At 37.5% G+C, this 24,643-nt stretch overlaps 1 protein-coding gene across 8 annotated transcripts in view; it reads right to left on the bottom strand.

Annotated features, from left to right (window-relative positions):
* Nucleotides 1-875: 875 nt before the first annotated feature.
* The window catches only part of spoon (A-kinase anchor protein spoonbill), a 77,915-nt gene continuing 54,147 nt past the window's right edge, over nucleotides 876-24,643 (bottom strand). For all 8 annotated transcript variants that reach the window (XM_087351444.1, XM_022063075.2, XM_022063074.2 and 5 more), the window contains 6 exons: nucleotides 14,066-15,567; nucleotides 8,885-9,137; nucleotides 8,053-8,370; nucleotides 5,228-5,443; nucleotides 3,442-3,581; nucleotides 876-3,264 (listed from right to left, as the gene is read on the bottom strand). In XM_087351444.1, coding sequence (XP_087207570.1) covers nucleotides 3,196-3,264; nucleotides 3,442-3,581; nucleotides 5,228-5,443; nucleotides 8,053-8,370; nucleotides 8,885-9,137; nucleotides 14,066-15,523 — 2,454 coding nt within the window. In that variant the 5' untranslated portion in view covers nucleotides 15,524-15,567 and the 3' untranslated portion in view covers nucleotides 876-3,195. The remainder of the gene's footprint in view (nucleotides 3,265-3,441; nucleotides 3,582-5,227; nucleotides 5,444-8,052; nucleotides 8,371-8,884; nucleotides 9,138-14,065; nucleotides 15,568-24,643) is intronic.

Genomic DNA, 24,643 nt, shown 5'->3' with positions numbered 1-24,643 from the left:
TGTCTTATCTAAATTTAAAGCTAATCCCCAGATTTCATATTCTTCTTTTACTTTCCTCATCATAAATTCCAGGTCTTCTTCTGTTTGTGCTATTATCACTTGCTCATCGGCAAATTGTAGTGTATACATTGTTGTATATTCGTCCAATGGTATACCCATTCCCTTACACCTTTTTTTCTTAAATTGTAATTTTAAATAAAATCGAATATTGTCCGCGAGGCACGAGAGTAGACATGGCCTTGTCAGCCGTTGCTTGTGTGCCAAGGTGAAAGTGGGTTCTGCGCATGCGCCGATGTATTCCTTACCTAAGTTCATTGTGCTATCAGTACATTAGCTCATGACATACTGCCTGTATAAACTGCGGGTGTTTTTCGGTCTGCTAGTAGCACAGAATTCTACCCCACTTCCCTCAAATATATCAGGTCTACTCTCGTGCCTCGCGGACTATAGTTATGCTACTGCAGTCCAGTATGAGAATGCATAATGTCAAAAACAAACTACAAATATATGTGCTTTTATATTTCAGTACTGTTCAAAGTTTTGAGCAAATCAGTAACTGAAACAAGATCCATCCCATCATTAATTATGATAATCTTGGTTCATTTCTTAAATATTAGATTCAACTACTGTTAACTTGTTTGAAAAGATTAAATAATTCAAAGCATCCCTGTCTCTACTTGTCAAACTACTTTACTCACAGTACCTGTTCCTCTTGTTTAATACTTCTACATTCACATATTGATAGTAGTGGTGATTGTAAGCGGAGAATGAAAAAGTGGTAGAACGATTTCCAGGAATAAAGGAGATACTTAGGAAACCTGCCACACTGTGGCATCACAGAAGTTGAAAAATGGCTGCAAGGAATAAAACACTCATTTAACTTCAAATATATTTAAATAATACATTATGCAATATGTACAAAAGAAATAACTTTAATCATCATGTCCTAAGTGTACATCCAAACACAACCTGTTGGTGATGGAAGAATAGAGAGACTGGTAATAATCAAAACACACACAATTAACTTTAAAGTATGACTGCATTAAGTTCTTGCTTAAATCATGAGGATACAAAATAGCATTTACGAGGTGAAACATATTTACTTCAAATGAAGAGATTTTTGGAAAACCAAGAAAGTTAAATATTCTTAACTAGATTTAAAGTACCACATTTTCCCCAAGCATAGATAATACACCTCTAGAATAGCACATATTTTCTTCTGTTGTTTGGTGATAATATATAAATTCTTAAATACAGTACACATTATTACTGTGGAAACAACATGACAGTACGAAATTCAAATGTTTAGAAACAAGACCACATGGCCTTGCAAATATGGAACATGTTAATTCTTCTTGCCATCATTAACATCAATCACAAAGAAAGGTAAATAATACAAGCATCACTAAACAGAAATTCTAATGGAAGTCTGTAAAAACACTAAGTTCGTAAAATGTACAGCTACTCGGTATTTGTGCTATGGGCCAATTGACGTAGCAAAGGAATGCAAATATTTATTTTGTATTTTATGGAGAGCTGGAACGTAAATAGGGAGTTGCTGAGATAGTGCCATGAAAATGTTTTCTACAACATGCATATTAAAAGTAGCTCACATTTTCATCTTAAATGTAATAAGAAAGAAATATAGAGAAATAACTGTAGCTTTCTTTAACAACGAAGAAGAAAAGTATCCAGTAACACACGAATGGTCTGCATAAAATTATGATAGAGGATGTTTACTTATTATTCAATTGTGATTTATTATAAATACAGAATATGAATGAATGTGATTATATAGTCAATGCACTGTAGACAAAAAAATTCCTTATGAACAGTGGTTCAACTAGTTCCTTTTCATGGAGTAGGATAAAACCAATTATCCCATAATAGAATAAACCAACAAATCTTAACTGAACGCATGAAAAGTGAACTTAAAGAACAGTAGTATTTGCAGAAAATAATTTTTAAGCAACAAATGTTGACAATTATTTTTAATTTTACAAACAGAATGTAACTAACCTATGAACACAAAAAATGCAACATTACAATCACCACACAGTAAATCATTAAAATACTTCCTGCAAAAATGAAACACCACTTCTTCTGGCTTGAGAACTTAACATCTATAAGGAAAATAGACACAAAACCATGACAGCAGGAACTACTAATGTACACATCACTACTGAATTCAACCATGAAAATTTTCCATACATTATAAACATCATTACTTTATGGCTCTAATGAGACATTACTAAACTTACCTCTCTACTTTCCAGATGAAATCTCTAGCAGATAATTTATGTATTAATTGCAATTTTGATTCTTATCAAAGCAGACTAAGTTACCACTAAGTAAATTTCACATGCAAAATCACAAGTAAATCTTGAGCATGAGTCATCATATAAAAATCAGCTAAAGAATTTGGGACTACCAACATATACTTGTTATATAAATGCCATGAACACATCATGGGCAGAAGAGTGAAGCTGTGATGCAGTAATTAGTACAATAGGTGCACAAGATTAATTCAATTAGTTAAGGATATTGTAATACTGTATGATAATAATTCAGGCTCATTTCAAAGCCATGTATCTTAAAATTTCTGGCAAATTACTAAACAGTTCAATCCATGAACCAATACTCTAACGGCCTACTGTTGTTTCTGAGAATCAGTTATGACCAGCAAGATACAATCAAATAAGAATAAATGAGTACACATATAGATAATTAAATGTTTGTAGATCAGTAGTGACAATCTAAGCTTTAAACAAAGTTTCCCTTCTTATTTGCAGTGTTAACAGTGAAGCTCGGTTCCCCAAGGAACTGACCATCTGGAGTCACAGATCTGTATCTGCCTCACAGGTTCTCTTTAATCCTATCACACATGAAAAAATTCAGTTTTACGACACAAAGCTCTACTGGTAACAAAGTTACCACTATCCTTGAGTTTTACTTTAGGTTTTGACCACTTATAAGAATATCCATCATCAATTCTGAAGAGTTAACACAAACTGTAAACAAATAGTTCCAGAATGCCTGTTTCCTTGTTTATTCACATTCTGATACACAATCAACAGATTAAAGGAAACAATTTATAAACTGACAGTGGCCAAACCAATGCCAATGGGAGACCTGTATGTCAGTTACCTCACTCCGGGATATCTGGACTAGTTCACTCATTTCAGTTGTTCACGTCTATGCTTCTGCACTCTCCACCCATTCTGCCAAACCTTGTGAAACCAACTCCTGATTTATAAGCACCACCTGTGAGAAAAAAATTGATATATTATCCCTTTCTTCATTACACCTTCCCCCACCACCTTCTAATTCCAAAACTATGAAAAGGATGAGGTATTTCCTTCTCTTGCTCTGTAACGTACACTTGTCTACTGTGACAATTATAGAAACTACACTACATGTTTTCTTCTCATGAACTCTTACCTGAGAACCATGAATGGCGTAGAGATAAACCAATGGCATACTATCCTCAGCATACCCACACACCTGAGCCTGAAGGACTTGTCCCTGTGTTAGTTCTTCCATGCTATCAACAGCCTCTTTGCTCCATTCTGCCTCATGCCCTGCATAATAAATAAAAGACATAATGGTGCTTTCTCATATTTGTAAAACTTCTTCTGTTATGTAAGATTTGAGGTTTTCACAGCGGTGAGTATGAAGATTTCTGTCTTCTGGGTTGTTGCGCTGTGTAGTCTGGTAGATGTTTACCAATGTTTCAGAGGTCATACTGCCGCCGTCATCAGGGCTATGAATATGCCAATTGGGTGGGTGGAGCTAGGTTTATAGAAGCCGGTCCAGCTCCTATAAACCTAGCCCCACCCACCCAATTGGCATATTCATAGCCCTGATGACGGCGGCAGTATGACCTCTGAAACATTGGTAAACATCGACGAGATTACACAGCGCAACAACCCACAAGACAGAAATCTTCTTTTGTTAAGTGTATGCAATTAAATACCGCTACAGTAATATCAGTAGACCTGAAAAATGGATTTACTGAAACATAAAATTAGTTCTATAACAATAACTACTAAAAATGAGCAGTATCATAATCATCTTCCCTGATTTCTTACTCCAGTATGTCTGTATTCATTACTTGTTTGGGAAGTCAATTTCTCTTAGCATTTTACTAATGTGGCAGATCCATTTTTTTCTGTAGACCATAATCTTGATCCATGCAGAATCAACTAAAATTAACAGATCCAGAAACGTATGTAGTATGGCAGCAACAATAATTCCTAATGTATCAATTTAATGAACCTTTGTATGTTCACTAAAGCACATTTCACGTACAAAAATTTTATATTGTCTGTCATATATTGTTATCACCAATCAGATATTTAGTTCTCTTTATATTCAAATTTCAATAAAATTGGAAAAATAAATTATCACTACAGTATTGCTGATTTCATGATCATCAATATCAGTGTTCAGTGCTGTCCTTGAAATAACAACAGATAAATTACATATATTGCCAACTGTATATTATATTTGAGAGTTCTTCAATGATCATGATGTTCCCAGCTGAATGCTTAAGTTTACGACTGGCTGACACACAAATGAAGATCTGACAACAGTGTTACATTCTTCTGCCCATGCTATGGTACACGTAGGCAGGACCTGGGATCACCAAATCCCAGCAAGACCATAGCGATGAATCTTAATCATAATAGCTTTTAGCATGTTATCTAGATAAAGGTTTAATCATGATAGGGTTTTTGCATGCAACATGGTATATTAGCTTTCACAATGTACACATTAAACAAATAAAACAGCTACTTGCAATTAACACTGAAATATTTACAAGTGGCTACTTATTTATTTATAAATAAATAACAGTAGCAACATAAAATATTAACACAGGAAGAAGCTTTTAAAAGTTCTATTCTTTTGAAATTAATATGAGACCCAATGCCTAAACCCAAAAGCACAATGTTTACAATCTTGCTGTGATGACTTAATGACTGCTGACAAATGAATCAGTTTTCTTCACAGAATGTCAAAAAGATAAGAGGGAAAACACTAACATGTTGCATCTTCTTATCATTTGTCAGCACAGAAATATTAATTATGTTACAAACTTCAACTTATCTATCTTCATATACAGCAGCTACACAGAAAACTTCAACGGTAAAACTCATTGTAAGTTCTAAAATCTATGCATTATACTGTTATTAATTTCTAAATCCAGTGAACTGTAAAAGCGTACCTCCAAAAGGGATAACATTTGCTAAGTAACACTCTGCTGCCTGGAATGGCAATGTCAAGAAGTCTCCTCGTATCTGGCGCAGAACAGAGCTAGTCACTGTTACGTATCCACCATAGTCCACAAACTTGATATCACAGGCATCTGTTTCTGAATCTACTGCCACTACTTGAGCGCGGTACCATCCACCCATTGCCGGTGCTACACAGATTGAAGTCACTGAAATTTAAAGACATAGCATCTCTCTTCATTATTCTTTAACATTTTTTCAGAACTGAATACATGTACATGTTCAATAACAAACTGAATTAATCACGATCAAACTTTATTTTAACCCTGTCATTGCCACCAGCTATGCTGCTGGCTTACTTCCAAACCATTTTTAACAGACCACCAGCTGTCTGCAGTATTTTATGACCCCCCCCCCCCCAAACAGCAATGCACACATTTTCAAGGGATCACAAAAGGTAGCTTCATGCACCATCTACTGATTGCACGTAACTGTCAGAGCATATAGCACTTTGGATAAAGTGCAGGTAAATGCAAAAATAAATGTATTAAGAACATCTAATATACAGAATGTCTGAATGTCACAAGGGATCATGTAAGCATGACCTAAATAGGCAATGCTTTATGGCATCACAATTATAGCAATATATATTTTCAGCATGGCAGTCTCTCGAACTGTTGCAAGAAAACTCTGAAACATGTATGTTATAAGAGGTGGCACAGAGCATGATGACTATGGTCTACAGCATTTCCCAACCTATGGTATGCGAGCCAATGTTGAGCGGTATGCAAACTAAGTGAGAAAATCAAAAGATAATATTAACATAAAAAGTTTTCCCTGAATGCATTTGGTTAGTGGTACATTTCATGTGTTAAATTAGAAATAGTGGTACGCCAGTGAAAAAGGTTGAGAATCCTGGTCTACAGGCCTCAAGAAAGCTGTAAGCAGACAGAGAATTGGTATGAGGAACAAAAAAAAATAGACGTCTTATTCTGAAATTAACGAACACAAAAAAAATACTGGAAATGTACACTTCTTTCAAATGAGAACTTCTAAATAGAATACAAAATTGCAATTTGAGCAAAACACAAATTGCATTGTCATAATGAACAACGTTCTTCTTATAATTTCATTCTTCTTCTTCTTCTGTTTTTTGACCGTTACTTCGGTCTTCCGGTACCTAATATTTTCTTCCATTCTCTATTTTCCCATCCTTCCGGAGGTAGTTTCCACTCTATCATGGTTCTTATAATCCTGTCATTCCATCCTGGTCTCGGTCTTCCTCCCCTCCTTCTCTCTTTTGGTTGCCATTTCATAGTCTTTTTTCGTAACCTTTCCTCCTCCATCTTTTGCACGTGTCTGTACCAAATCAGTTGTCTTTTCTCTATATCCTCAATTATATCTCGATCCATCCTCATGATTTCTCTAATCCTTTCGTTTCTCACTCTCTCTCTTCTGGAAATTCCAGCCGCTCTTCTAGGAAATCCATTTCCATTATTCTCAACTTATTTTTTTTTTGTTCCAAGAGTTGCCAAATTTATACTCCATAAAGAACCACACTTTGTATCATCGTTTTATATATAATTTAATTTTTGGATATCTGTTCAGTACATTCACAGGAACTATGCTAAATATACTACTACTACTACTACTACTATGGCGTAACAGCCCAAAATCGAGCCCTAGCCTCCTCATGCTAAATATAAGGGTTGTTCAAATTAAATCTGTTCGCCGTGTTGCTAGCAAACATGACCAGTCACAAATGACTGCTTGGCTGTGTGCATGATACAAGAGTAGTCAAACACAACCTGTGCAACAGAATGGGTTATTCACAGGAAATGGGAACAGTGATATGGTCAAATACCAGTGTTCCACACATAGAATCCACCCAAACATGGTCAATGATGTCATTCAGTTTCATTCTGCTGAGGGTTGTCAACCGGCTGAAACCCAGAATCCGTATTATGTATGGCAATGTGGGTATTTCAAAAGCAATGGCATCAGAAGTTCCATTCAGGGTGGCAGGGAATAGATGATGAGGCATGGCCTGAACAGGCCCATGTCATCACAAGAATGAGTATACTGTGAAACTGAGGAAGCCCACTGTCACCATGTTTGGTCCTCTCAAGAAAAGTACTAACGGGTTCAGGTCAGGCAGTGATTTCAAGGCCATGGTGGTGCAATGGGTCCAAAAGCCAACGAAGTTCTTTGCAATGGATCCATCTGATGATGTATCAATGGTACGCCTGCCTCAACTTCCACGGGGACTATTTTTACTGGCTTCTACTTATTTTCCCAAGTGTAGTAATGTTGCTCACATTTTAGTACTGCGCTTGCAAAGAACCAACAAAAGATGAAAGGATCATTCATTATACTGTTAAATATCCCAAGTGCAATGCCGTAAACAGCAATACAAACAATATTCATCACCCTGATGATGGAGGCAGTATGACCTCTGAAACGTTGGTTAACATCGACCAGACTACACAGCGCAACAACCCAGAAGACAGAAATCCTCAATACAAACAACTCTGTCATTCTGAAAAGCCAGAAAATCCTTAAATCTTGAAACTAATTGAATTTATTAAATTACTTAATCCATCTTTTGCTCTTATTATAACAACTTAGAAACAAAATTAAGAAACAAATGAGCAACATTTCAAAATTCCTTTATTTTGATAAAGGTTTATAATATGTATATTTGAGAAGAGATACCTCAGTGAGTATAATGACTATGTTACATTTGTTGAACTGACATTTTGGTATGTTTGCTGACAGGACTTATTTTCAAATGAGGTAAGATATATAAATTACTTACGTTGAATTGGTGTTGGAAGTGGAGGTGCAGCAGGTTCACTGTAGCACACGTTCATGCAAGCATCCTGGCGGATGAGCGCAGGAAACGTCGGGTGCGTTGGCTGCTGCAGGAAAAAGTGTGCAGGTGACACGAGACTTGACAAGATCACATCATTGTTGACTCCCTCGACCAATGGAAGCTGCAGAGTTTCTGGAATAAGTGGGAATGTGGGCACAGGAGGCAGGAAGCTCACCTGCTCCAGGGACACATTTGGGTAGCGCTTTGGTGGAAACCTTTGTCGAATCATTTCCAATGCACTCTCTATGTCTGCCTGGGTTCCTAAACAAAATGTAAGATAACACATTTCATTAATAATGAACAGCAACGATGCAGCAATCATATGCATGATTCAAGACTTTTAATCAGAAAAGGGGTAAAATAGGAGTATATTTTTTTAATTCATTCATTTATCATATATTAAAATTACATAGTCCACGTCAAGAAACATGCATTCATTAATAGCATAATTCATCTCATAATTCATGCCACATCTCAAATTCTGAACAATGTACAGAAAGCAGCAACTAGTAAGGGTCCAAAGGATGCCAAACCACTTTCAAAAACAATTTAAGAAACACCCTAAGAAATAGAATTAACAACAAATATGATAATAAAATGTATTTAAATTGAGTCACTAAAGCAAAATAAATATTAAATCACTAAATAAGCTAAAATAGTATCACTTTATGAACAATTTTCAGTTTCTCTGCTAGCAACTAGTTACAATGGGACCAGGCTTCTATTTCAGCTCTGTTGTAATTCTATACAATGTAAGGAAATCCATAATTCATACCTTCTACAGCACATATTTTGAGCTTCTGGGTGTCTGGATGCCTCTTTATGAAAATGCTGGCATTTGTTTTTTCCTTAATTTGATGGACAAAGCATCCATGACGGCCTATAAGACGACCTACCAAATGCTGTGGTAGGACAAACTCATAAACTGATGGTAAGGGAGCGTCACCAGACAGAGAACTTCCACTGGCTGGCGTGCGTGAAGGTGGTGTTGCCACATCACTGCAGCCTTTACCACTGTCACTCGAACCCTGCAGAAATGTAATTTAAATGAAGTTACTGTCTGACCCCCACTAGAATGGCAAGTCCATTCCTATTAAGAGAATTCAGCCCCTGCTCCAAAAGTAATTGAAATGTGTGAAAAAGAATGCAGACAACATTAAATTAAGCCAAGGAAAATATCAGAAGCATGATTCATAGTAGAAGCACATGATTTTCAAGTTTAATCCAATTTCATCCCTTTGAATAAATCAAAATTCAGGTTTTATATTGATGTAACCAGTAAAATTCTTGGGGGGGGGGGGGGGGGGGAATCTTTATACACCTCAAGAAGTTACTATGAACAAAATCCAGTTTGCTTTGCTTTGAAGATTTTGAACAGCGCACTCATAGAGGAAATATTTCAATTGAGTGGACATCGTGGAAAGTGTTAACATAATGTGGTTTATATATAAAGAATTATGTGTAATAATGTTTGAAAAAATATTAATATAAAATCTCCCAGTAATAATTCTAGATGTCAAACATTTTTTGGATGGACCAAATGTAATGTCATGGGTGAACTAAAGTGAGAGACAAGAGAAGCAAGGAAGGGTGAGTACAGCTGATGAGAAATGTGGGATTGGAGGGGAATAAAGGAGAAAGAAGGTAAGGATAAAAAAGTGCAAAAGGGATAAATGAAGAGAAAAGGAGGGCAATTAAGATACATAATACATCATTCCCCATCTAATTTCAACAAAACTTACACATGAGTATGTTAGTTAGTTAGCTAGAGAGAGAGAGAGAGAGAGAGAGTGAGAGAGAGAGAGTACAGTCTGCTACAAGAACATACAAAAGTATATTTCATGTGTAATTTTTAGATACATCAGAACAGTAGGAACCAAGAAAATACTTTTGAATGAAGAAATCAACCTTTTAAGAATCTTTTTGTATTCTGTAGTCAGTATAAATAAAAATAAGTACACATATGTTGGACTACATAAATTTAAATTATTTTCCAATATTATTACCCTCTTTTGGAAATGGTACTGGTACGCAATTTCATGAAAACAGGTAAAACAATTTTTAATTCTTGAAGATCACAAGTTCTGAAAATTACATGCAATAACTTAAGGGAATTAAATAATCAGCATAATTATTCCTGTGTATTTACCTAGCTTGTATCTCAATTCATACATGAATATCTATTTACAGAAATAAACTTAGTTACATAGTATAAGAATTATGATGTCATCTTATCAAGCCATAAATACTCTGATAATTAATAATTAAATATGTATGAATACACATGTAGTAAACCATTTTCCTTCTACAGAAGGTAATATGTATCCCATTTGTAGTTCACAGTAACTACACTCAAATGATCAAAGATGAATGACATGTCCATAATTTCAATTTTTTACATGTAACTTTAGAAAGTCAATATTAACAAACAGCATCAAGCACCATATGAAGACCTCTATAAACATCTCTTTCTTGCATCACTAAACACAGTGGGAAATATAGAAACTCAAATGCTTAGTCTCTTGGGATGGGATCAAATATTGATTAAAACTGAAAGTACATTTTCCAAAGCATAAGACTATTATTTACAAAGTGTGGAAATACGTCTCAAAAGTTGTAATAATTCTCATTACAAATACCTGAGTATGAAACAGATATGAGAACATGATTAGCCAAGATATCTTATTCCTTGCTGTATATTGTGTGCCCGTAAAGTACCCAAGGCATTAGAAGGACAACTTTTTCAGAAATGCTTGACAATCACCATGGCAGATAATGGTGATGACAACGGTACTGGTGAGGACAGTGAAATGATGATGATACCAGTAATGCAGAATCCCACTAGGTATTTGGATTTCTGAAATACTCTTTCTGAAACCAAGAAATGTTTGTAACAAAATTCTGAACTCCAACAGTGAAGATGTACATTCCCTGCTTTTACAATAGTGTTTTCCCCAGAATATGGGTAACTGAATCTGTCACTGGACCCAGTGAATGAGGTTAGCTCTTTCTATCGAATCCAACTGAGTAGATGCTCCTCTCCCCCTTTCTAACCTCAGAACGGAAGCGGATACAGCTTCTGAAAAACAGCGTTCTTTTAGAAAACCAGATGATGGACAAGTCCAAGAATTTAGTAATTCAGATTGTAACACACCATCATCAGTACTGTATACAAAATTGAGTTATGTCAATGTTGTTCTGTCAGCACAGTTTGTTTCATATCCAGATTTTTGTCTAGCAATGATCCTTACTGACCAGGTAATGTATATTCTGTCTACTTGAAACTGTTCTCCTGAAAACTTGCACTTGACATTTTCTGCAACACTTTCTAGCAGACACATATTTGAAAAAGAGCTGCAACAAACACACACTGGTGAATATTATTCCACAGCTGAGGCATGTGCAGCACTAAATGCCTGATTGAAAAACATATTAACAGATGCAGATAGGAGAGATGATTCATGGTGAAAGAAAACATCACCGATTCCTACCCATGCAGCAAGTTGTGGCCGGACCAGCCATCACTCAGTCGTGGACATCTGAGATAAATGGAACATGGTAGACCCTGTACAAACTACCTATATCATAATCAATACTGTTTTTAAATTTATAATGCACACAGCTTTCATAATTCAACAAATTTAGCAATTGCATAAACTTACAACAAAAAATTATTTTAACTTCCTTCACTCCCCAAAATATTACTGACGACCTATTTTATCGCCATATTATTTGGCCCCCTTGCCAACAAAACTGCATCAAGCAGACGATATTTGGAATTCTGATTCCTGCAACAGTTACTATACAGGCATACCTCAGAGATATTGTGGGTTCAGTTCCAGACCACCGCAATAAAGCGAGTCACACAATTTTTTTGGTTTCCCAGTGCATACACTATACTGTAGTCTATTAAGTGTGCAACAGCATTATGTCTAAAAAAACAATGTACATACCTTAATTAAAAAATACTTCATTGCTAAAAATGTGACACAAGACACACGAAGTGAGCATATGCTGTTGGAAAAATGGCGCCGATAGACTTGCTCGATGTAGGGTTGCCACAAACCTTCAATTTGTAAAAAAAATCTGCGAAACGAAATAAAACGAGGCATGCCTGCACATCTGTAGTATAAATTAGTCCTTATGTTGCCAATTTAATGATTGTACCAATTTTGCTCTGATTACATTTACCCTCAACAATTAATGTATTCCTAGCTTATGTTAATGATATTTGGAAAAACATTGATTCAAATATATGGCTTTTCGCTGATGATTGTATAGTATACAGGAAAATAATGGATAGTAGTGACATTGATAAGTTACAGACAGATATGAATAGATTATGGGAATGGGCGGTAGAAAATGAAATGAAGATAAATCCAGGTAAAAGTAAAGCAGTCAGCTTCAATAGAGCTAGGGTGAAGGATAAGCTGAGTTACTTTTTTGGGGATCAATTAATTCCAGAAGCAAATAGCTTTAAGTACTTAGGAATACTTATTCGCAGTGATCTGAGCTGGGCAGATCATGTAAATTATACACTAATTAAAGCATGGAAGGCTCTCCATTTCGTAATGTGTATACTAAAAAAGGGAAATAACAATACGAAACGTTTAGCTTATACGTCGCTAGTGAGACAGATACTTGAATATGGAGCTGTGTGTTGGGACCCTTACAGGGAAGGGCAGGTAAGAGCCCTAAATCGGGTGCAGAAGAGAGTGGCTAAATTTGCAAATTTCACGAACGAATCTGGTTGGGAAACATTGGCACAGCGTAGATTGATAGCCCGAATGTGCGCCCTTTTCAAAGCATACACGGGGGGCCGGGCTTGGAAAACGATAGAGGATAGATTACTAAAGCCATGTTACCTGGGCAGGGACGATCATACTCGGAAAATTAGGACTAGGAAACAAAGAACGGATGTAGGCAAATATTCCTTTGTAAATAGGACCATAAGAAGCTGGAACCAATTACCTCCAGTCGTGCTAGAGTCTTTCCCCTGTAAATTAGGCACCTTTAGAAAGAGGGTCAGAAAAGTAGTTACAAGCTGAGGGTTATTAAGTTGGGAATAAATGGTGATAAGGGAAGTAAAGTGTCTTAGTCTCCAAGTGATGAAGGGCTGTAGTTCTTTGGGATAAAATTTTCATGTACTGAGAGCGGACTTTATATTCTACTCTAAGTATTGTGATTAATTAGTGGATGTGTGTTTTGTATTGTGTGTTAGATGTTTTATTTTGAGTGTGGTATGTTGTATTGTTGTGACTCATTGTATTGTTGTGTGAGTGCATCAGTTCATGACATTTGTAATACATTACAGTTATTGTCTTATGTCTAGGTGGTATTAATTTTTTTTAAAGTTAAGTACTTTAGGTTGGATGGTTTTGTAATTTATGAGTTGGATGATTTTGAGTGGGATGTGTTGTTTTGTTGTGTCTTATTGTTTTTGTTGTGTCCTTTTTTTATTGTTTTGTTCTGTCTCTGTGTTGATGTATCTCATTGTTTGTTGTGTCTTATTGTTTTTGTTGTGTCCTTTTTATTATTATTGTTTTGATCTGTCTCATTGTTTTGTTGTGTCTTATTGTTTTTGTTGTGCCCTTTTGTTTATTGTTTTGTTCTGTATCTCATTGTTTTGTTGTGTCTTATAGTTTTCTTTTCTTGTTTTTTTTATTGTTTTTGTTCTGTCTCATTGTGTTGATGTATCTCATTGTTCTGTTGTGTCTCATTGTTTTGTATCTTATTGTAGGTCACTGCCACTGGGTATAAACCCATTTGCAGTCAATAATAAATAATAAATAATAATTTTAATATACATATATAAAGCTGTTTTCTTTTCAGGACAGGAAATCTGATCACTGACACTTAAACAGTTGAACGAAACTGCGTTCTTCATTAAGTGCAGTGGTATTATAACATTGAAAATGTATAAATATAATCGGCGTGTACAAGTATTAAACATTACCTCACTCTGTGCATCAGAACAGCTGCTTATGGAAGGACTGGCGAGCATTACATCAGCCGGACTGTGATTGGCAGAGTCTCTCTCAGTTCTCTGATGTTTAGAGACCACAGCAAATGTCCCAGCCATTGCCCCATTTCCTGACATACCATCTGCATCAGATGATGCCTCTCCCTTCACATTTTCATTCAACTCCAGGGATGACAATGTGCATTCAAGTGGCACAGATTCACTTCCTTCAACAGTCACCTCTCCTGCAGACTTCTTGGAATCCTCTTCTTCATGTGCAAGTTTCTCCATTGTTAAGGTTTCTATACTTGATTTACGAGTTACAATGGTTGTGGCCACTGAAAAACTATCAACACTACTTACGCTCTCATTGTCTTCTGGCTCCTCCATGTCTTCAACAACTGAAGAGACTTTTGTATCAATTGCTAACTGAATTGAATCAATGCTTTTCTCAAAACTTTCGACAAATTTCAAGTCATCCGAAATGTTTATGTTAAGAGGTAAAACCTGTGCTTCATCTTCACTGTCCTCACACCCCACACTTGTGTCTTTGTTATCCTGTTGTATCCTGATGTCTGATATTTGTAACCTTCTCGAGATTTCTTCACTACTTATTATGTTCATTGGTAAAGCCTCCACTACTCCTCCAACACTGTTTTGTTCCTCTGCAGTCCTCTCAAGTGGCTCTCTTGTGGCTAAAACATGAACTTCAGGCAATGTCTGAGAAGACTCTGATGACACTTGAGGAGAAATGTTTGTAGCTACACTAGTAGTCAACTTTTCATGCACCTCCTTCTCAACTTGTGCTACAGATGAATCTGTATCACTAATCTTATCTGTTAAGTGCTCTGGGCTCTCCAGGCCATTACAAATTGAACCTTCCAACATTGCTATCTTGGCCTCCTCTTTCATAACTGACTTAACTGGGATTTTCTGCACACAGACTAACTTATCAACAGGAAACTCCACAGCGCTCATCTCTTGAATCTCTTTCTTGATGTCAATTTCATTCATATCTGAATCCTCACAATTGCCGACTTCACCAGGCACACCAGTAAAGACACTAAGAGCTGTCTCGGTCAGAACCCTCTCCTTGAGCACTAGCTCCAAGCTCTGTTGGTGTGAAGCCTCAAGTGTTGTTTCTTCCTTCACTGCAGGTCCCTTGGGTTTGTCAATTTTTATCTCTTTATCACCACAGACAATAGTAACTGTCTCACGCAGATCTTTACCGGTCTGTTGTCTCTCTGCAGGTAGAGATGCTGTGATGGACACCTGAAGATCTTCTACTTGCTGAGATTTATCTCCAGATGTGCTACCTGTATCCTCTGTTGTTCCCCCAGGGTCACTTCGAAATGATGTGCCCCGCTTCCTGTGATACCATAACAAGCTGAGCAAAAAAGCAAGAGTTGGCAGAGACCATACCAGCAGCTGACGTGATGAATTGGGAACCATAATGCCCCTCCACCTTTACTGTTGCCTCCACAGCAGTTCTGAACCTGTAAAGAAGGAGAAGAAAAACATAAATAACAGTGAACCAAAATCATAATGTGTTTCAACAGACACGGCACTGAGAAATACAAAGTTGAAATGTGTACATAAAATTATAACAGAAAACAGATAAATAAAGATATAAAGTAATAGGAATGCAACACTGCAAAGAAAGAAAGAAAGAAAGAGAGAGAGAGAGAGAGAGAGAGAGAGAGAGAGAGAGAGAGAGAGAGAAGGAAGAAGTCACAATGAAAGGTCAAATCCAAGCTCATCTGTTTTTTGTAATCAAATGAAGCATACATTATGAATTTATTCCTTCAAAATACACAGGAAACTAGGCATTCTACTTTCAACTTCTGAAATGTTTATGGCAGCATATTATGCAAATGAGACCAAATCTTCGCTAAGGCTAGTGTATTTTGCATATGCATTCACACAAAATATTTCTGGTAAAGCAGTTTCTGGACAAAAAATTAACACAAGTATTGGAACAGCCACTGCCCTCACCAAACTTAACCTTGTGTGGCTTTTCCACATTCATAACTTTGTATGTCTCCTTTACGTGAATCACTTTGAACACATTCAGTGCAATGTGCAGCAAAGAAATTTTGAAAAGTTGTTTCCAGTAATGTTACACACGCACTGGGAAATGTAGTAAGTCACGTAGTCAGTAATTAAGGTGACCACGCTCAATACAGTTTAGTCACTATATGTGCATACATCTGCACACACATTTACAAAATCAGTCTGGTTATTAAGCTCAGACCACTTGCATTTGCAATCAAATATTTTATTAATAGGACATATTTAATAAATATTAAGAAAATCGAGAACACAGGCAGAAGTACTTTGGGGGGCTGAAATGAGTGTAGAAAGTAAATGTAAGTAAAGTAAAGTTTGTCCCACTATACGCCATGTAGGCGCTTGGGGTGAGAGGAGGTATAGCTCCTCTCTTTCTTGACCTCGGCACTAGATGGGGGTGAGTGGTCAGCATCACGTCCCAGCCATGCTTTACCCCCGGAAAAGGACCCCGGTTCCCATTGTAGAGGAGGCCCCCGTCGGGGATTGAACCCCGGTCGTCCAGCCCATAGCTAGTCACTATACTGACTGAGGTATCCCGGCTCATGCAAAGTAAATGTAGAAATACATTTTCTACAATAATAATTTGTCCCCCCCCCCCCCCCCAACAACTCTCACACGCATTTATGTAGGAAGAATATACAGCAGGAGCTTCTTTGGGCATATATAGCAAAAAAGATGCCAGGTAAATTAAAACTACATACAATATTGTATTTTAGACAAGGAGAAGTAGTGTACTTAGAATTCAGAACATAAAACTTATGGAAGGGAAATTAATCCAACAATAAGACTAGTATCCAAAGAAACAGGAACTCCACACAAAAAGCTAAAAAGAACAATAGGACACATTTCCTCTGATTTTACTTTTTCTTACAGGAACCTTGCACTTATGATGAATTTCCAACATTACAGATGCCACCAAACAATTCTACAAGCAAATGATGAGTCTATCTAGTTTTTGATGTGACTTGGCATGGAAATTTTTGTTATGGTCCTTTATCAGCTGTACACATATCTGTGTTTAATGAACATTTTAAGTATGACTGATATAAGGGAAACAGCACATGATTTTTTAACTGTGAAACATGACACCATGCCACTACATGGTGCATCCTCAGGTCGCGGATGGAGGGTCAGCCTCCAGTTATGGAGGTTAGCTGAGAACATATTGAACAAACAGTAGCGGAAAGCCGATAAGGGGTGGTCTTTTAGATTGGGGGCGTAGGGCTAACAACCATTCACCATAAAAAAAATTTAAAATTATGAAAACAACAATAAAGCTACGGAATAGGACGAATTGTATGCATTTACGACGAAGGTAATTTGACAAGTTTAGCAGATACCACATGAAAATTCTGCTAGACTTCAATGCCAAAATTGGTCGGGAGAATATTTTAAAACCGACTATAGGGAGTGAGAATTTACATGAATTTAGTATTGACAATGAGGTGAGATTAGTCAACTTTGCCACATCCAAAAATCTTATCGTCAAATTTTAGCGAAATAAAGCATGGTTCAATGAAGAATGCTCTATCTTGGTAAGACGGAGGAAGGAGGTTAGACTGAAATGGCTGCAGGCCCGTACTCGAATAAACAGGGAAAAATATTGCAGTGTAAGGCGCGAAACCAGCGGAACTTTGAGGAATGAGACGAGGGTGTATCTAGAAGATCAGATACGGGGGCTGGAAACTAAGAGCAAAAATTAACACATCTGAGGCATAAGTGAATTCAAGAAGGGGTACAAACCTAGAAGACGTTTGATCACGGACGAAAATGGGGATCTGCTCGCGGACTCACATGGCATCGTAGACAGATGGAAAGTTACTAAACGTCCACGTAGCTGATCAATTTAAAGAGACTGAAGTACATACAGCACAGCCTTAATGAAGATGAAATTGCGATTGCGAAATTAAAACGTTATAACTCTCCAGGCATCAAATCAATTCCAGCTGAACTAATGCATGCAGGTGGTACGACACTGCACTCAGAGACACATAAGCTTATAGTCTCGATCTGGAACCAGGAAGTACCACCACAACCATGGAAAGAATCAATTATTGTCCCTATGATTTCCGAGGTATCTCTCTTTTGTCGACGTCATAAAAAGTGTTATCGAATGCACTTCTGGCACGGTTAACGCCATTTATGAATCAAACTATCGGGGGCGATCAACGTGGATTCCGCCGTAATAGGTCAACTACTGATCAGATCTTTCGCATTCGACAAATATTAGAGAAAAAGTGGGAGTATAATGGAAAAGTTCAACTATTTTTGGACTTTAGGAAGGCATACGACTCAGTTAGAAGAGAGGTACTTTACGGCATTCTGACTGAGTTTGGAATACCAAAGAAACTTGTTCGATTAATTAAAATGTGTATGGATGGGGTATTAGTAGAGTTCGTATAGGCAACCTTCTGTCGGATCCCTTCCCAGTGCAGAATGCATTTTAATTTTGCTCAAGAACATGTCGTCAGGAAGGTAAGAGAAGGACACGAATTAAACGGTATGCACCAGGTACTTGCTTAAGCTGATGATGTCAATTTTCTGGGGGATGGTGTGGGTACCATAACCAAAAATGCAGAAACTCTCCTACAGGCTAACAAGGAAATAGGCCTAGATGTAAATGTAAACAGAAGCAAATACAGTCCACGAGGAAGGAGGAAAGATGGCGTCTGCCTTTAACGATCCGGACTCACTGCATTCCTTGCAAGTCTCAAGATTACAGTCGTGGACTGTACATGGTCGTAATACGGGATCCACATAAGCAACAACGGCAAAACATATTATAACTAAAGCATCATTTGAAAATGTTTAGAAATTTAAGTATCTGGGAACAATAACATAGAAATTAGGTCCATGATGCAATTAAGAGTAGAATGCATTCGGGGAACGCCTGTTTCTATTCAATTCAAAAACTGTTAACGTCTCGTTTACTATCCAAAACACTAAAGACTGCCCTCTCACAGAAAACTTTACTTATTCGTAAGCTTCAAAGAAATCGCCCGGACGGCCTTGGTAACGAACTTGATAAGAAAAAGGACAAACGATGAAGATAATAAGAAAAGAATCTGAAGTATTTTCAATAAAGGGCCGAATAAGAAGACACAAATAATATTGGCTAGAACACGTGGAGAGGACGGGAAAAGGCCGAATGCCGAAACAGGTCCTTTGGTATAGACCCAAAGGAAGAAGGGATCCTGGAAGTCCACGCAGAAGGCGGCACAGGCCATCGGCCTAATCCGTGAACTGGAGGAGGAGTAGAAGTACATGTACATCCATCTATCTCTTACCCAGTCCACAAGTAACAGTGCTGAAACTACAAGCTCAGTTTCAATTAAACTCAGTTAACTACACTTTCGTTTAGTTTGATTTATTGCAACTCTACCAGTTAAATTAACTTTCAAGTAGACCGATTTGTTTCCGAGTTATTACATATTTACTAACTCGATAAACTGCATTCTTATTTAATGAGTATTATCACGTGTAAGATTCAATTTAATTTGAAAGGCACCTTTACTCCGGGCTGAAGTACAGTGCTATTCATCTGAGACTAAACAGCTTTGATAAAAGTGTAGATGTTCATAAAAAACATGTTAAACCACATACGACATTGCACGAAATTTCCTGATTTAGAGACTGGTATAATTACACCTATTAAATTTCCTCCTTCGAAAGCGTTGTCCAAGCTCCCGCGATCGCCCTGCCATCCAGTAGTTGTTTTCTAAGGCAACTCCACCTCCCGCAATATGGGAAACCACAAAAGACATTTTTCAATATTTAAAACTTCAACAAACCATCAAAGTTAAAAAATTACCGAAATTAAAAGACGCAAAACTGATTACAAATAACACCAACATACTTTGGTCATGTTCCACAAACTACACCACAGAAACAATTTTATAACGCCGATGACTAAAACGAAAATAAAACTTTTTTCAGCTAAATATAATTAATATTCTCATTACATATCACGAATACCACTGTTTAATCATTAACTGTGTATACCTGAAGAATGCAGTTTCTGGACTCATCACGAAGTTGCTAGCTCAGCAGCTAATTAAAATCATGTTTGCAACTGTACGCCGAGATCTTTCGTCCGGGAAATCGTAAGCCAACACTACAAAGCCGTAAGAAGTGAACCTGTCTCGCTCTATCGAATGCCGTTGCAATTCATGCGGAACAGACAGAAAGACCCACGATTCCAAACTCGTTTACAGCCATTCATGAAATAAGTGAAGATACCTGTTTTATGTTTTTCGAGTCGCGATTAGAAATGCAATATGTACTTACGATATGTTTTTATTCCCTACGCCAATACAAAATAAGCGAGTGCCCGGATGCTATACCTGGCTGATCCACACGAATGTAAAACCTGCAAAACAGCGGATCCCTCTTGCTGTTATTAAACTGAATCACATGAAAGTTACATTTTTGTAGCTCCAGCGAATAATTAAAAACTAATTATGGACTGTCACTTGAAAATGTTTCATATACAAGGTACGCATTCTTAAATGGTGATCATGTGTAGATATTACGAAATGAAAACTGAGCCACTACGCTGTTAAATCAGACTTTATTTCAACAGAATATCAGACTCACTAACAAATATAGAATATATACATACGATATCATTTCTACTGTGTGAGTCAAAAGTATGTTTACAAATTTTGTATGCGTGTTCCAGGATCGAAAAGAAGAAAAAATGTTCCTATCAAAATGTGGTCGCAAATGTTTCTTTTTCAAAGTATCCAAAAAAAAAAGTTTCAATTCATGCCTTTATTGCGAAGTAAAAGGACAGGGATATTTGTTTATAACAGATTCATTGAAACTTATTTTTAGCTATTACTTTGAAAAAGAAGCATTTGCGACCACAAGTTGATAGGAACATTTCTTCTTATTCTTAATCCTGGAACACGCACACAAATTCTGTAAACACACTTTTGACTCACTCTGTATATAGCAAACCAAGGCGAATAGTTATGCAACGAATAACGAACTAATGACCCCAACATCGTATTTATTAGTCAGACACTGAGATAAGCACTCTCACGTAAATAACCACACTGGCCTTTGACGGAATACACAAGCGACCCGCAGGGCGCACAAGGTGAAAATTCTATGTTTGGAAAATCACAGAATTTTCACTATCCGGAGGAAGAATGAAACACCTTATCTCTCCCACAAAGATGCTGTTCCCAGTACAACTAATCTGTTTTCTCGGAAGGGACTAAATCGCGATTTAATACTGTTGAACCTTTCTTTCGATTCTCTTCGCATTCCAGCTCACTGTTGGAGGAAATAACACTGCTTCATGGGGCAGCATATCTAATGATTCTCTAAGGTCTGTGACAACCGCTTCGTTGATTTGACAGCATTAAACTAAACACTGTAAAACAGGATCATCGGTCTATTCTGTAGGGCCAGGTACAATTTTCTAATCGTTTACTCGATAGTCCTGCATTCTGAAAATACACGTGCCGCCTAAATTAGATATTTAATTTCAAGTAATTATTTAATAAAAATGATGGCTCATGAAAGGAAACCCGAATCGAAAAAATAACTGTTACTAGCATTTAAATATTAATCAAATACAAGCTGGTGAAATGTCTCAATAACTGCTAACTCCGACAAATAAAACCAAAAAGTAATATGTAAACCTCTTTTCAATAGTTTGGTGACATTTTTAATAAATCGCTATGACGTTTAAACTGCCCTCATTTAAAAACCCACCAACTAATGAATCAATAAGAAACGGTTAATGTTGCCCCAGGCAAAAACACCTTTTTGTTCGTCTAGTTTACCTGCCTAGAACTCTGTACCACAGTACAAGTTTCATATTTTCTTATTTTATTAATATCATTTCCTGTTGTAGCAATCAGGGTCGAATCAGGAACAATGAACCACCGCAATGTTCAGACGCTGATGTGTGGACCAAATCACGTGACTTCGCATAAATGCAACTTCTGTCATTTCGCAAGCAGAATAAAGTCTCACGTTTAAGACCTTCTCGACATGCACAAACCACTTGGAAATTTCTCCAAAACAGCATAGAAACAGTTCGGTTAACTTATTTAGTATAAATTCAGTATGTTTCTAAGTCCAACATCAAACGTTCTTAGATATAAAAAAAATAATAATAATGGCCCGCTGGCTGCTCAAACACCTACTGATACGCATGAATCCACTTTCTTTCCACGATCCACGTGGTAAGTACTGTCCACAGATCACGAGAAAAACCCTGCTGGGGGAAGTCGTTTCTGGTGCGGGAGGAATGTTTACTGCCTGGTGGACTAGAGGGCTGCTATTGGTGGGAAGTGTGATACGTCAGAGCTTTACGCTACTACACACAGACTGAAAACATCAAGCAGTTGAGAGTGGCGTGTAGTGAGTGCATCTCTAATGTGTTCTGCGGGTGTTGCGATAATATTCTAGATTAAATCACTGTGCCGCGGTGAGGTAATCTTAAAGCTGTACCCATTAGAACACATGAAAGCCTGTCGTCTGTTGTTCGTTCAGTGGTTGTGGAACGAATGCTTTTAGGATCGGTCGTCACTCACCGCGAAATCTTGCGCATGCGCGTATATCGAATTCCTAGCAGGGATTTTCTCCTGATCTGTGGACTGTACGAATAGCAGATCTGCAAACAGCAAAGCGGTTGATGAAAGACTCTCGGGTTACAAGCCGCGTCAGGTGGCTGAATGGTGAATAAACCATATCTCCTGCCAACGTTTCGAGAGCAATCTCTGCTCTCATTCTCAGGGCAGCTGTGTAACTAATCTGGTCCTTTGTACTGTGGTACAAAATAAAATCACTTAACAGTAAAAGAGATTAAATTACGGCCGTACTAACTTTAATCAGCTAATCATCTGCAACAACGGGTTACGGCTGCAAGAATTCAATATTGCCAGTTTTCGCCATTGTATACGCGAAGAGGTTTGTGTGTTCTCAATAAACCTAGGAGGGAATCAGAATCTTTTGACTCAATTAATTTTCCTGTTGGAAGAAAACGAAAGGGATTACTGGATTCGACGAGATGGGGCGACGGCCCTCACTGCGAACGTTAACTGCTTTGCTGCAAGAGTTCTTTGGTGAGCGCACTGATTGGCAGGCCTTTGGCCACCGCGATCTCCAGACCTCTCCTTGCCACACTTCCTTCTACGATTATTTATCAAAGAAAGAGGTTTTTCGAAAAACCCAGGAAACTTTGAGGAAATAACACAATATTAAACAGACACTTTGCGAAGTCGCACAAAACAAGCTAAAATGCGATAATGCGAACGTAGACTACATTTTCAGGATATGGTGTAAAGATGTTCCGATAATTTCTATGACCTCGCCACACAACTAATAAACATGAACACGAACATGGTGAAATGGAAAGGATGTTCGGTCTAAATGTATTTGGTAAATGGAACAAACTCACAACATCCTAAGTACAGCCACGTGTCTTGTATGACGGCAAATCTTAATCAAGGGCTTACAGTATCAGAACAACACAACTCGCCTCTCGGTGTCCGTAATGAAAGTATTGTGTCGCTGCTGTTTTATTATCAGAAATGTGACTGTCCAGTAAATGATGCAATCACCGGCTGAAAAAACGTGTACCAGAAATTCCAAAGTACACTACAACCAATCTGTCAATTACTGTGTGAAAGCAAGTTTAAACTTTGCAACGTGTCAAGTCGCATACTAGAATTCACCACGCCCTCCCCAGGACGAAATCTGCACCTTTAAGTATCAGTACAACCATCTCGGTATGAGAACTCCACCCGGGCCTAAGGCTATAAAACGGCCCATTTCGATTCTATACACAATAAACCGGACTGTTTTCCCCTCAAGCTCAAGGTACACGAGGTCGTTCATGACCGGGGATGTGAAACTACTGGTCTGCATAACTCTTATGCCACACCCACTCAAATCCTGAACCAGTATCTGCCCATGCGAGTACTATGAAAATATTCTGAAGTGCACACAACAATTTAATCCGAAACCCTGAAGGCACAAGACCTCTTCGGAAAAACGAATCTTAAATAAATAGAATATTAAGGATTTAGAATGGATTCACTCGACTCAAAATAGGGCCCGTGGGTGGGGGGGGGGGTACTATTAACACGGTAAATAAAGTGTAATTTTGATAAAAAGCCGCGTAGAATGTTGTCCCTTGACGATGGCAGCCGCAATGTTTGCCGAAACATCAAAAAACCAACAACGCGACTTATTCCTGAACGCTTCAGAAACTCCAGCAGTGGAAACCAAAGGGCAATTTTTTGGTAAAGAAGCTTGGGATTTTAGATGATAAACGTGACTAGCAGAGACATTTTTTTCACAATTACTCTGCTCCATGGAGTTAGTCAACTACGTACACACTGCTGTACGTCAATTAACCTAATCGTGCTGTTCAAAGACGATTACCGAACTACGGACACAATGTCTTGGAATTAAGGACCTTTCTTTGCTCGTATGAATCAAATCCAGCATTGATGCTATATGCCCGAACACATCGAC

The sequence above is a fragment of the Zootermopsis nevadensis genome, unplaced genomic scaffold (genome assembly GCF_977971745.1).
Source record: "Zootermopsis nevadensis isolate Lab colony 2312 unplaced genomic scaffold, Znev_1.0 Znev_ptg000019l, whole genome shotgun sequence".
Lineage (NCBI taxonomy): Eukaryota > Metazoa > Arthropoda > Insecta > Blattodea > Termopsidae > Zootermopsis > Zootermopsis nevadensis.
Note: the sequence above shows the minus strand (reverse complement) of the source record. Positions and strands in the feature narration are given on the sequence as shown.